The sequence below is a fragment of the Micrasema longulum genome, unplaced genomic scaffold (genome assembly GCF_059751315.1).
Source record: "Micrasema longulum isolate JH-2025_06_02 unplaced genomic scaffold, ASM5975131v1 h1tg000557l, whole genome shotgun sequence".
NCBI classification, from domain to species: Eukaryota; Metazoa; Arthropoda; class Insecta; order Trichoptera; family Brachycentridae; genus Micrasema; species Micrasema longulum.
Genome location: NW_028277753.1, coordinates 647970 through 659760, shown reverse-complemented (window position 1 = coordinate 659760; position 11791 = coordinate 647970). Strand labels below are relative to the sequence as shown.

Below are 11791 nucleotides of genomic sequence, written 5' to 3'. Positions count from 1 at the left end.
AGGAAGATAGAGTTTTTATGTTAATCGAGTAGAGAAAAAAAGGTTGAGACTATCAACAACTCATGTTAATTTACAGCAACATTGATTTAATTAAAAACATAGTTCTTCGAGAAAACTTCACAAACTGATATAATATCAATTATATTTAATATCTTGTATTCATAATTAATAACGTCATTTTTCCGGAAAACGTCACTAATCCGAAAAACATCGTTTTGAGAAATGGCGATATTTGAAAGTTACGAGACCAAGGAAAAATCAGATTTTTCCGTTTTGGAGGTTTTATGAACACAACATAATTCATTCATGTCTTTGTAATGAATTCCATTTATTTTTTCTTTTACCTTTTTTCTTTCGAAATTTTCAAATATCTGGAAGGTTGATAAAACAAGGTGGCTAAAATTGGTTCAAGTGACCTTTGCTGATTTATAATTTGGATAATACAACCGATAACAGTTAGTAAAAGAAAAGAAATACAAGTATTATATTTTAAATGATTAAAGTATTGTGTTCAATTTTTTTTTTATGACAATACATGTTTTTCAAAACGTTATTTTTTTATGTTTTAATCCATAATTAAACAAAATCACCTACTAAAAAACAAATAATTCGGATTAAAGCACCATTCATTTAACTCAGTTACCTTAGTGATGTTTTAAACAACGTTGTTTTAGGCTTTAAATGGCATATTTAACTCAAAATTATAATTTTTAGGGTTTATGACTTTTTCCTAAAAGTATACTTGTTCACAGGAATTGATTTTGGTCTAAAACGGTTCATCTTAATTTTGCCAGGAATCGGAACCCTTATGCACGGTATCCTAACGCGATAACGATTACACCAAGAGGCAGCAACAGAGATAGAAAATCTTTTTGAGATTCGGAAATACTAAAAATGGAGTTGCCAACTTAATGCCAGCAATATTAAAAGTATGTAAACATGTTTGTAAAGAAGTAGGTATCTACTGAATTTAGCCCCTTGAGAGTTTATCAAGATTTATAGACATAGCGGAATGTGGAAGCATAACCCATTGAATTAAGATACCTTATCTATCTAAAAACAGTTGATTGATGTCGATTTAAATACAAAAAATTAGAAACATTGCCTTTGGACAATGTCATAAAATGATATTTATTTATTTAAATTGTATCGTTTTACACGTACTTTTTTAACCCATGTAATTTAAATTAAAATGCATTTATTTGTAAATATAGAATACGAAATTCAAATAACCAAATTAAAACTAGGACAAAATAAAAATTTAAAACCATATCAAATTTTTTCCTCTTCTCGTTTCAGCTTCATCCCAGAGCAGCGAAAACACTCCACCAGTTATGCTGCTCGACAGAAACTGGAGAATACCTTCGACTGAAGCTGTCGGTGCTGTGGTGACGAGGGTCCGGGCTGAAGACATGGAGAGAGATCCCCTCATCTTCGGCCTAGAGCCACTGCATCATGGACCAGCTCCCGTTGGGCAACCTTTGCTTCCCTTCACTATCGATAACACAACAGGAGTCGTGTATCTGAATGAAAGCCTGAAAGACAAGGTTTGAATGAAAATTTCTCATACATATTTTTATCGACAGCATAAGAAATTAAAATGATTTATTAAAAGATAATGATGCTTTTTTCAAAAAGATAATATATAGTAGCCATGGCATAGAGTATGTTATGGCATTTATCGGGCTTGAGAATTTGTTAATCGCATGTTTAAATGATCACATTACTCGATGTGTGACAGAAAGTAAATTATTTTCATATTTCAGCCTTTATATGAACACTCATTTATATTTCATTTTAGATCATTATTTTTTTTGTAAAATAGAACGTTGATTTCTGGTTATTGTGCCGTTTTTAAGTTTTTGATCTCAAGGTTATTGGAATTTTTTCAATTTTCTTCTCAAAATACATCTCAGTTTTATGTGTTCAAATAATCAACTTTTATCGTCCAACTGATTTTGAAGGATATTAATCTATCAATTCAAAAGTAGGAAACTCATTTAACATTGAAAATAAACCAGCTTTGTTTCTTGTTGCCAGAATAATTTTTTTTTTAAATCTAATGGTCGTTTGTAAATGAATGTACCGTAAACGTAAAGGCTTAATATTGTTATTGTTATTTCAGGCTGGGCAGAATATATTCCTCTACGTTACGGTTACAGACGGGAAACTTACTGCAAAGAATGAAGTATGGGTTAACATCGTTAATGCAACAGGACGAGATGGGTCACAACACTACTACCCTGGAGGAGGAGTTGCAAACGGTCCCCCTAGAGTGCGTCCTCCATTCCTATCCTTACCAGGATTTAACCAAAGGCCACAACTGCCCTTAATACCACCCAACCTCAACATATATAACCAACCTACAGTAAGCAACTACAGACCAGATGAACAAACAAGCCAAAGCAACAACAAAAACCGAAGAGTTCAAACTAAAACATACATCGAAGACGATTTAGATATAAGCAATGAAACCGAAACAAAGATTGTAACCAAAACAACCCAACTGCAACCAACAAATCCTCTCGTACCAAAATTCGATTACCCACCCGGTACTCGTCCAGATTTGAAAAAAACAAATAACGAAAAAGAAATGGACCTATTGACAAACGAAATAGATACTAAAACAAATATTGTCAACGCTACAGAAGGAGCAGTTAAGTCTGTTCCTGATCTCACAGCAACCATTGTACCAGTGGCATCAGTTTGCGCTATATTCTTCATCGTTGGAGTTATAGCGTTGGTGTTCAGAAAAAAGATATGCCCCTCCAGATCTAAGGCCAAGAAAGCCAAAATGGTAAGTTAATCCAAATTATTATGTAGATTTTCGTACATATTTATGATTGTCTTAGCACATTGTATTTGCCATTTACGAACAAGCTTTGAGTTCAAGAATAGCATCTTGAACATATAACTTTTAATATTTTACCGTTTTTGCTTGTATATGTAATTTTTAGTACTATTGAAATGTTATTTGTCTTTTTTTATACTTTTTAGCTTGTATTATGTTTAATTAGTTTTGTTATGTTTTTGATATTTTTTGACCTGAACTGGGTGCGCATATTTTGTTTATTAAAAAAAAAAACTTTTTTTTCTTGTAATTTTTAACATTTGCACTCTCGTACTAGTTCAGTTTGTATATATACATACATGTAATTTTAAAACTTTTTTTTTTTTTTTTCCCAGATTGTTTAATGTATACATCATTTTGAATTTATTTCCATACTTGGTTTTATTTGTATTTTGTTATTTTTAAACATTTTTCATACCCTTTTAATTTGTAAAGTATCATAATTTTCATTCTGCTTTTGTAAGTAATGTTATAGTTTAAAATATAAAAACATCTTTAAATAAATATTGTTATCTGCATGTCCCTAAATGAGTTTTCAAAAAAACTCCTTGGGAATATTTTATAAAATTATGTATAATATGTTTTCATTTAAATAAAAAAAATAAAAAAATAATAATTTGTATAAAATATATATTGAAGGGATCAAGACTGATGCGTTAATGCAATAAAACATCCTTGCAGTTTTATTAACAATACAGTACTCTATGTACCATTATATTTTTACTATGGGCATTCATACCACGCTGACACAACGCCTATAGTTCACCACCGCTGCGATCCCCGAAAGTAAAACCACGACAAATCAGTCCCAGAATATGTATGAGAAGGTATCCCGTATGTTGCATCTCGCTCTTACTTTCTACGACTTCCTATGTTTGCATCTCTATTTGCGAAATATCGTTTTTAGCAGCGAAATTTGTTTGATTGTCACACCATTCCAATTTCGCGTTTCATCGCGATATCACGTATTTGTGCGGAAAGACAGAATTTTGCTGCGATAAAGATGGCGGACATAGATATTACAGAAATCCAATAAATTTAAATCGTTAAACTGATTACAAAAATACAAATGAAAAAGATGTAGCATAGAGGAAAATCGTAACTAGATAAATTAAAATTTGGAATAAAATCTAAAAATAAAACCTTATTTTCTAGAAAATTCTTTGTGTTTGGTAAATTTCATAAACCCTTGTTCTACGACTTTTTTAAAGTAGGTACAAGCAGTTATAATTGAACGTGGTTATGCAGAAAGCGGCTAGTCCTCAATTTAAAAAAAAATGAGATGTCGATGTTATTGGGCGCAGTAAGGTCAATTCTATATTCTGCTAAAAACAGCCAGACCGATTTCATACAAAACGTTGTTTTAATCACCTTCTGAAAATGGTATCATTCACAAAAACAGTATTTCTCAATTAGCAAAAAACACCCACAGCACTAGAAAGTCTTAACAAATTTAAAAATCATTAAAACTGGTCAAATACATGATTTAATTCTTGTTTGTAAAGTAAAAAAAAACTAATATATTTCTTGTTTATCATTAATTTGTTGAAGTCAAAAACATTCCAACTATTGTGGAGATTTGTTTATTCACTCTTTTCACAAAGGTGCTATTATCTCAGTTTCACTTTTCTATAGCTGGCTGCTTTCTGCACAACTACGTTCAATTCCTCTTCTGCAGATGTGGAAAGAGACTTGTCTTACTGGGAGGACATTTTGAATACAAATGAGTTTAGTGCAGCGAAATTTGCGGGGTAAAAACGTATCGCTATTATTTCACTACGCGCTACGATTCACAGAAGTTTCGCTATCGCGGATCACAGTTGTGTTGAACTAACTGCGTAAAAGCTCATGTTATTTGTTTTTATTTTTTTAAGCGTTTTATAAGAGAAAAGTGTCAGTTTTTTTATATTCAGTGAAAAAAAATTCAGCGCGTTTCAACTCGTGATTGAAATCAATAAAAAAATCCCCCTACCTAAATGAGCTGTGTATAAATAATTATGAAAATAAAAAAATGTTATTAGTGTTTTTCACATTTTTTATTTTACAAAAACACTAATACAGTTTCGGGAGAGCTCTCCCCCCCAAAACTGTAATAGTGTTCTCGTAAAATTATAAAATTGTGTGACACTTATAACAATGTAACATTTTAAAAGTAATTTATCATGAAGTGTTAAAAAGTAAATGCCGATTCAATTAATAATATTAAGCTGTGTATAAATTAAGTTTTGCGCCCTAAAAAAACTAGTATGCGCTGATAGGTTGAACCGTAGAAAAATCATTATTTTTTCCTATGGAATCCCTTTATTGGATTTCTTTCGAATATTTAACCTTCTGAAGAGATTTTAATTGGAAGATTCAGCATTATGATTGAATGAATATTTGGGGAAATTTCGACTTAAGATTGTTTTTTTACTTATTTAGCAAAAATACTGTTTGATGTGGAATAAAGGGGATTTTTAGTATCATTTATGTACAATCTTTTAAAATCCTTAATAGTGTTTGTTTATGTCTGTGTGACAGAAAGCTTACAAATAAAATATTCTAGTGTGCATAGTAACATATACAAAATTTGTACGTTTACTTTGTTCACCGACAGGCACTTACACATTCATGTAGGTAGGCCATTAAACATTTGAACGCCCTATACATTCCAATAAAATATTTAATAAACTCTGCTTTATGAGAGCGTTCTAGTTTGCCTACTAACACCAATAAAATTTGTGTATTTAATTAGTTCACTGACAGGCACTACCACATTAACATTGGGTTATTAAAAAAATAATTCATTTGTATTTAAATACAAATTGTTTTAATACGGAAGGCAATAATAAACATACAAGTTTATTGATTTCACTTTGACTGTTTATTTATTTTTTGAAAAAAAGTTATTCCAAATTTTTACAGAAAAGGGCTAGATTTCACTCTTAAATGAATAACATTTTAGAGAAGGAAATATGAAGGTCTAGGCATTGACAAGGCTTATGTTTAGTATATAACAGCATTTATCGATATTATTCCTGGCCGATTACCGTTGTTCCCATCATTCTCCTGACCTATCCTTGTGGTACCTACCTTACATAAAGATAGAATATATTTAAAATCAAAAGATTTGGATTTGGAACAAAACAACATTTTGACATAACATTAGATTGCATAAAATTTATTGTAGTCTACGCGCGTTGTTGTAAATATAGTTACATTTGATAGTGCGTTTATCATCTAGTGCCCAAAATTGGAGAACATTTACATCGCATAAAAGGTAGGTCCATTCCATGTTCTTTTCCTTTCTTCAACCTTTTACAAAACTAAATGAAATTCCTTTTTTTTGGTACAGTCTGCTTTTTGTTAACAGCTTATGACCTGGCATTGGGTGGTTTACATGGCCACATTACACACTATGTAACAATAATATTTTTTTAATTCTTCCATCTGTTGATTTTTGTGAAGTTTAAAAGCTGTAATCCTTATTAATGCAGGTGAGATTCGTTTTACTGACTTTTTTCTCCTGCATACTAGGCAACGTTAAATCATGTTTTTAAATTTTTATACTTGGACCAGTTGGACAACTGAATGTTCTCCGTCTCTATAAAAGTATTTAACATACAAATAGAAGACCCCATCTCATGGCAATAACATGTATTTCCCGTTTAATAGCGTTTTTGGCAAATATTAATTATCGAAGCCATTATGATAAAAAATGTTTTACTACATTTTATCGAAGTCAAATCGGTTTCACGTGTAAAGAATATGTTAATATCTAAAAATTGTTGACATGACATGCCGTGGTGCCAGGTTCTAAAAGTAATATGTTGTGATGAAACGGATAGTAGTTTAGCCGGATACCAAATATCCGGCAAGATCATAAGCTGGACAGCCGTATAACCGGCTCAGTGTCTAATAAAACGACGAAAATACCCCGGTGCTCAAGTTTTTCTCATAGTTAAAAACAAACATTTTATTATCGGTGAAATAAAAAGTCGGTTTATACGATATTATTAATGATCATTTATCGATCAATGAGTTGCATATCAATATGGCTTAAAATATTATAACTTAAGTAATTTTAATGGTTTTGGGTAGTTTCTCCCCCTTCGCTTTGTTTTTTTGTCACGTAAATATATTTTTATTTAAGAAATAATTTTTGATAATATTTTGTTTATTTGCGGGTTTAATTACTTTTCTATAGTATACAGTGAACACTGGCATACATTTTTATCTTTTAAATAATGAGGGTCGATATCAAAAATTCGATTTAGGGGTGTTAATTTTATGAAATTTTCTCAGTTAAATGAATATAAGGTATCTGCCGGATATTGAGCTACTATCCGTTATCCGGCCGAATATTGGGCTACTACCGGATAATTACCGAATAGCTGTTTAATCAAAATAATATAAAGCCCTATTTACCATTACATTCGTAAATGGAATGATAATGGTGATGGTATTTGAAAAGTCTACGGGGATTCTTTTAGTACCTTTTTTAAAAGTCTTTAGATTGATCATTATTTTATATTTTTATGTACCCATAATAATTTTTATTCATCAAATGTAATTAACTCAGCGAGGGTAAATAAGTGCATTCAATATTGTGTTAATTACTATTTTTTTATTTTTCATAATATGAGAGTTATAGTACTATTGACCTTGTTTATTATGAACAAGGTTAATATTTTACAAGCGGATTTTATTTCCTCAATTTCCTGCTATATTTATCTGAGTAGTCTTGGAAAAGGGAAAGAATTTTAGCCGTGAACCTTTATCGGAACTGCGTACTATGCCTCGTACCTACTTGCAATCTTCTTGGTTTAATGCCATTCCACGGTATTAGTTAGCTACATAATAGCATTTGTGAGTACGTATGGAAAGAACCTGGTGACAATAGCGATTTGGACGTCGTAAACGTGTCGCCCCCGCACATTTCTTTTGTTGAAAATTGAGATAGAAAACATAATTCTTCCATTATTTAGTTCGTTTTTTAACAAAATTTAAATACATATTGGAATAAAACGAATAGTATTTTTCATGAATTTGCTCGTAATCAACGCCGTTTAATATTAATTTTCGCGACGGTCAAGTGTGAACTACGGCTGAAATTTTGTATTGTCCCAGCGTTCTGTCCCGCACGGTCGAGGCTGTTCACGGAATTGGGACAAAATAATATTGTCATATTTATTATCTTCGCCCACATGTAAAGGGCCCCTTAATTTTTCTTTTTCGGCTGCTCTAAATTCAGATTTGAATTTCTAGTTTTTTTTTTGTACTTTTAACCAGGAAATGCGCGTTTGCCATAGAAACTAGTAAAAATGTTATTTTAAACAAACAAAAACAAAATGAAAAAAAAAAAAAATGATAAGCCTTATTTTTGTATCTCATAAATATATAAACTTAACCCAATTTTTATGATTATATTTTTATAAAATCAAGAACAAACATTATTTTCAAACAGTGAAATAAAATTAGTGTTTTGACCTGAATCCACAAAACTCATAAATTTTCTATACACATGAAACTTCCAAAAATATACTGAGTACCTACCTATATCAAATAAATTCTTATGATATTGAGATCGGAAATAGTTATTGCTCTGCGTACGTTTAGAGATGGATGTAATTTATTTTCTTGAAAAACATTTATTCCCATTTTATCGTTGTGAATAAAAAAATATTTTTTCCGGTTAAAACACAGAATTTTTATCATTTCTTAAAATACTGAATTCAGTATAATTTTGTTCTTTTGTCTCTAAGAAATTATAATTTGTTTAAGACTTAGGGATACAACATATTTTTTTACAAAACGTCATTCACAATTTTGTTATCAACGAAATTTAAGTTCTTCAAAATCTTCAAGGACATATCGATCGTCCAGTTTATTAGTCAGGCATATCTAAATAACTAATTGAGAGATTTATTTTTGCGTGAATTACTAACTGTATACTTTTTTTTTGCTACGCGGAAAGTAAAGGATTCGAAAAACCACATTTGAAACCAATATTTCACATCCACCCTGTTAGGTATCGAACCCAAGGCCTAAAGAATCTGAAGAACCTGCCAACCATAACACAACGAGGTGAACTTATTTCGACTAAATTTCCTTTTTCAGGATTTTTACCTGAGAGTAACCATTAGTTTAAAAATGCTTATCCTGGGTTCTGGTTCAATTTCACACTCACAACTGTATTCTTTATCCGCTTCAGCACAGAATTGAAATCACTAATGAACTAGACGGCTGATATTTCAAATTCAACCTTTTTGGAGGGGAAAGACTTAGAAAACCGAGTTTTCCCCGAAAGCAAGACCCATCGGATTTTAAATAATAAATGCGTGAGTAGTGGCTGTATTTTTAAAATTAATTCTTCAGCATGGCGTGACGTCACACCGGTATTAGCCGTTGGTCAAAAACTCGACTAGGGAAGATGGGTTAGGATAGAATAGCCACTCACCTGTTCCTGGCTTCTTCCTGCAGTATAAGCGCTTTCGTTATATTTGGATTCTGATAGAACATGTTAATAGCTGATTTGGACAACGGTATTCGGTACGCGGATGGCCATGGGCAACGAGCTTTAAGACAAAATACACACTGGGACTGATGAGATACTGGCAACGAGCTTTGAGACAAGATAAAATCCTGGCACTGGCCCGAGCGAATGAACGATAGTATATCGACGAAAACAGACAAAGGACTGACAGCGGGATAGAAAAACAGTTGGTGGGTTATGAATTTGGCGAGGTTGTGACAACAATTACACCCGTGCATTTGCGCCGTCACCTCTAATTACTAACAAAGTTAAATCTTGTAAAAATAGTTTGTTTTTTTTAAAATTTCATTTACGTTTATCGTATGATACCTATTTTTAGTATCGATATATTCCATTATTGTATTGTTCGCAGTGGTAAATTGTAAAACACCCAGACATAAAAAAAATATCCTTAATCAAATATAAACTATAGATACCATCATTATTCCCATTTCTGCACCCAGTGGTGCATAAGGCTCAAAACTCAAAAGTTTAGTGTTTTAAGCTTTGGTAAGGTGAAAAAATTCACACCTGTATAGGAGTACTGGCATTATACAAGAGTTGAATAATTGGCATTTCGTTTTGACCGATTATATACTAAAGTTACAGACAACACGCATCCTGTTAAAAGTTGCTTTAGCAGTTCCTAGACGGGTTGCAAGCGCTCATCCTCAGATATGTGGACTTCTAAGTATTTGAAGCTGTGAACGAGTTTGTTATTTAGTAAATAAAAACATTGTCATCAGTGTAACAAACCTAAAATCTATCTTAAAAATACGGCGATAGTTTATTGATTGTTTGAGTACTTTATTGTGTAAAATAATACATTTGTAATACTGATAAAAAATGATTATATTTTGCAATAAATATTTTAATGAAAATACGCAAATATGATGAATTCATGAAATAAATGCCAATTTGATAAAAAAAAATATATACGTATACATTCAGGCGCATTTTTTCTTTTTTGTTTTTAACGTTCTATTTATTTTAAAGGTTCATTGGTTTTCGTATTTTAAGAAATGTACGAGTATTAACCAATTTAAAAATAAGCTGTAAATCTGTCCCGTCTCCAAAATATGGCAATAACTTCAAGAATGTAAGTCCAGCCTGAGTCAATAAAATAATAATCTTAAATGAATGATTTTCGACCCTTAACGCAATTGTACGGGGATGGTAATCGTTTCAAACAAATTTATTATAAAACGTAAAATTTTAGTACCCGGATTTTTAGAAAAAAAAAGTTCTCTGGAAATTCGTTTAATGTTACTTTAACTTTTGGATTCATTTGTAAATATCTTGGAATGTAATTAAAATTTCTTCTCAAAATCAAATTTAACGCTGATTTTTTCTAATTTTCGCAAAGCGCCTACGTTCGTTTTAAAATTATAATCGTAATCTCATATACTATGTTCATTTATGGAATGTTATAAGAAGATACCTTCTTTTCGCATTAAATTAATTATGTTTTTTTATTTTATTTCCAACTCATCCAATTATTATTGATAAAGTCTGGGTAGGTTTCCATGGTGTAAAGTTTTCTACTCCCCTATATTCGGAAAGTGTTCACTAGGTGCAAAATCAATCCACAAGGTTACAGTTTTATTTATATTGTTTGCACCCCTATTTAATAAATTTTGAATTTCTTCTCAGAATTTCCCCTTAGCTTTGCTAAACGCTGTATAAAACAAAATACGCAGCAGCGCAGCGTTGGGAGGATCATTACCGCGCTTCTTCTACAGGTAAAATCACTTAAATGTTTTTCCCAACGCTGGCTGATGCAGCAAACTTCCGTCATTATCACCAAAGTACTTTCGAAACGACCCAAATTTTTACCGGACACGGAGCTATGAGAAACTATCTATATGGGTTTAAATTAAAGAATGATGACTCTTGTCTATGCAATGATATTTCTTCACAGAGTATCGAACATTTGTTACTTCAGTGCCCATTTTTCAGTTTGCAACGCCATGATCTTGGAGCAGAATGCAGGAAAGATGGAATATCCTTAACAGATATCCACACTGCAGTTAAAAGTAGTTATCACGCGCCATTGTTCTTGAACTTTGCAACAATGGTGATTTGACTCCTAAATGTAATAAACCAAAATCAGGGATCGAACGTCCCATTTCAAAGACAAACAAAAACGATTTTTTCGAGTACCGCCTTGTACATGACATGTAAGGCTACTAAATACAGGGGTCCAAATATAAATATAAAAAAAATTTAAAAAAATAATCTAGTACACTGTACATTAAACTCGCATACAAGTGCATAGAAGCAGTCTTACGTGGTATTTATTTACGGTAGTAGTTAAGGTGATTCTAAACGAAAATATAAAATTAATTATTCATGGATGGTGTTTTTATCAATTTATATTGAAAAATTCCATCATTACGTTTATTTTTAATAGACATTTTACAAAA

At 31.5% G+C, this 11791-nt stretch overlaps 1 protein-coding gene across 1 annotated transcript in view; it reads left to right on the top strand.

The window, feature by feature from the left end:
- Positions 1–202: 202 nt before the first annotated feature.
- Positions 203–11791, top strand: part of Cad96Ca (tyrosine kinase receptor Cad96Ca) — a 70821-nt gene continuing 59232 nt past the window's right edge. Inside the window, exons 1-2 of the mRNA XM_088228030.1 lie at positions 203–1547; positions 2126–2797. Of these exons, the coding sequence (XP_088084156.1) occupies positions 1335–1547; positions 2126–2797 (885 nt within the window). The 5' untranslated portion in view covers positions 203–1334. The remainder of the gene's footprint in view (positions 1548–2125; positions 2798–11791) is intronic.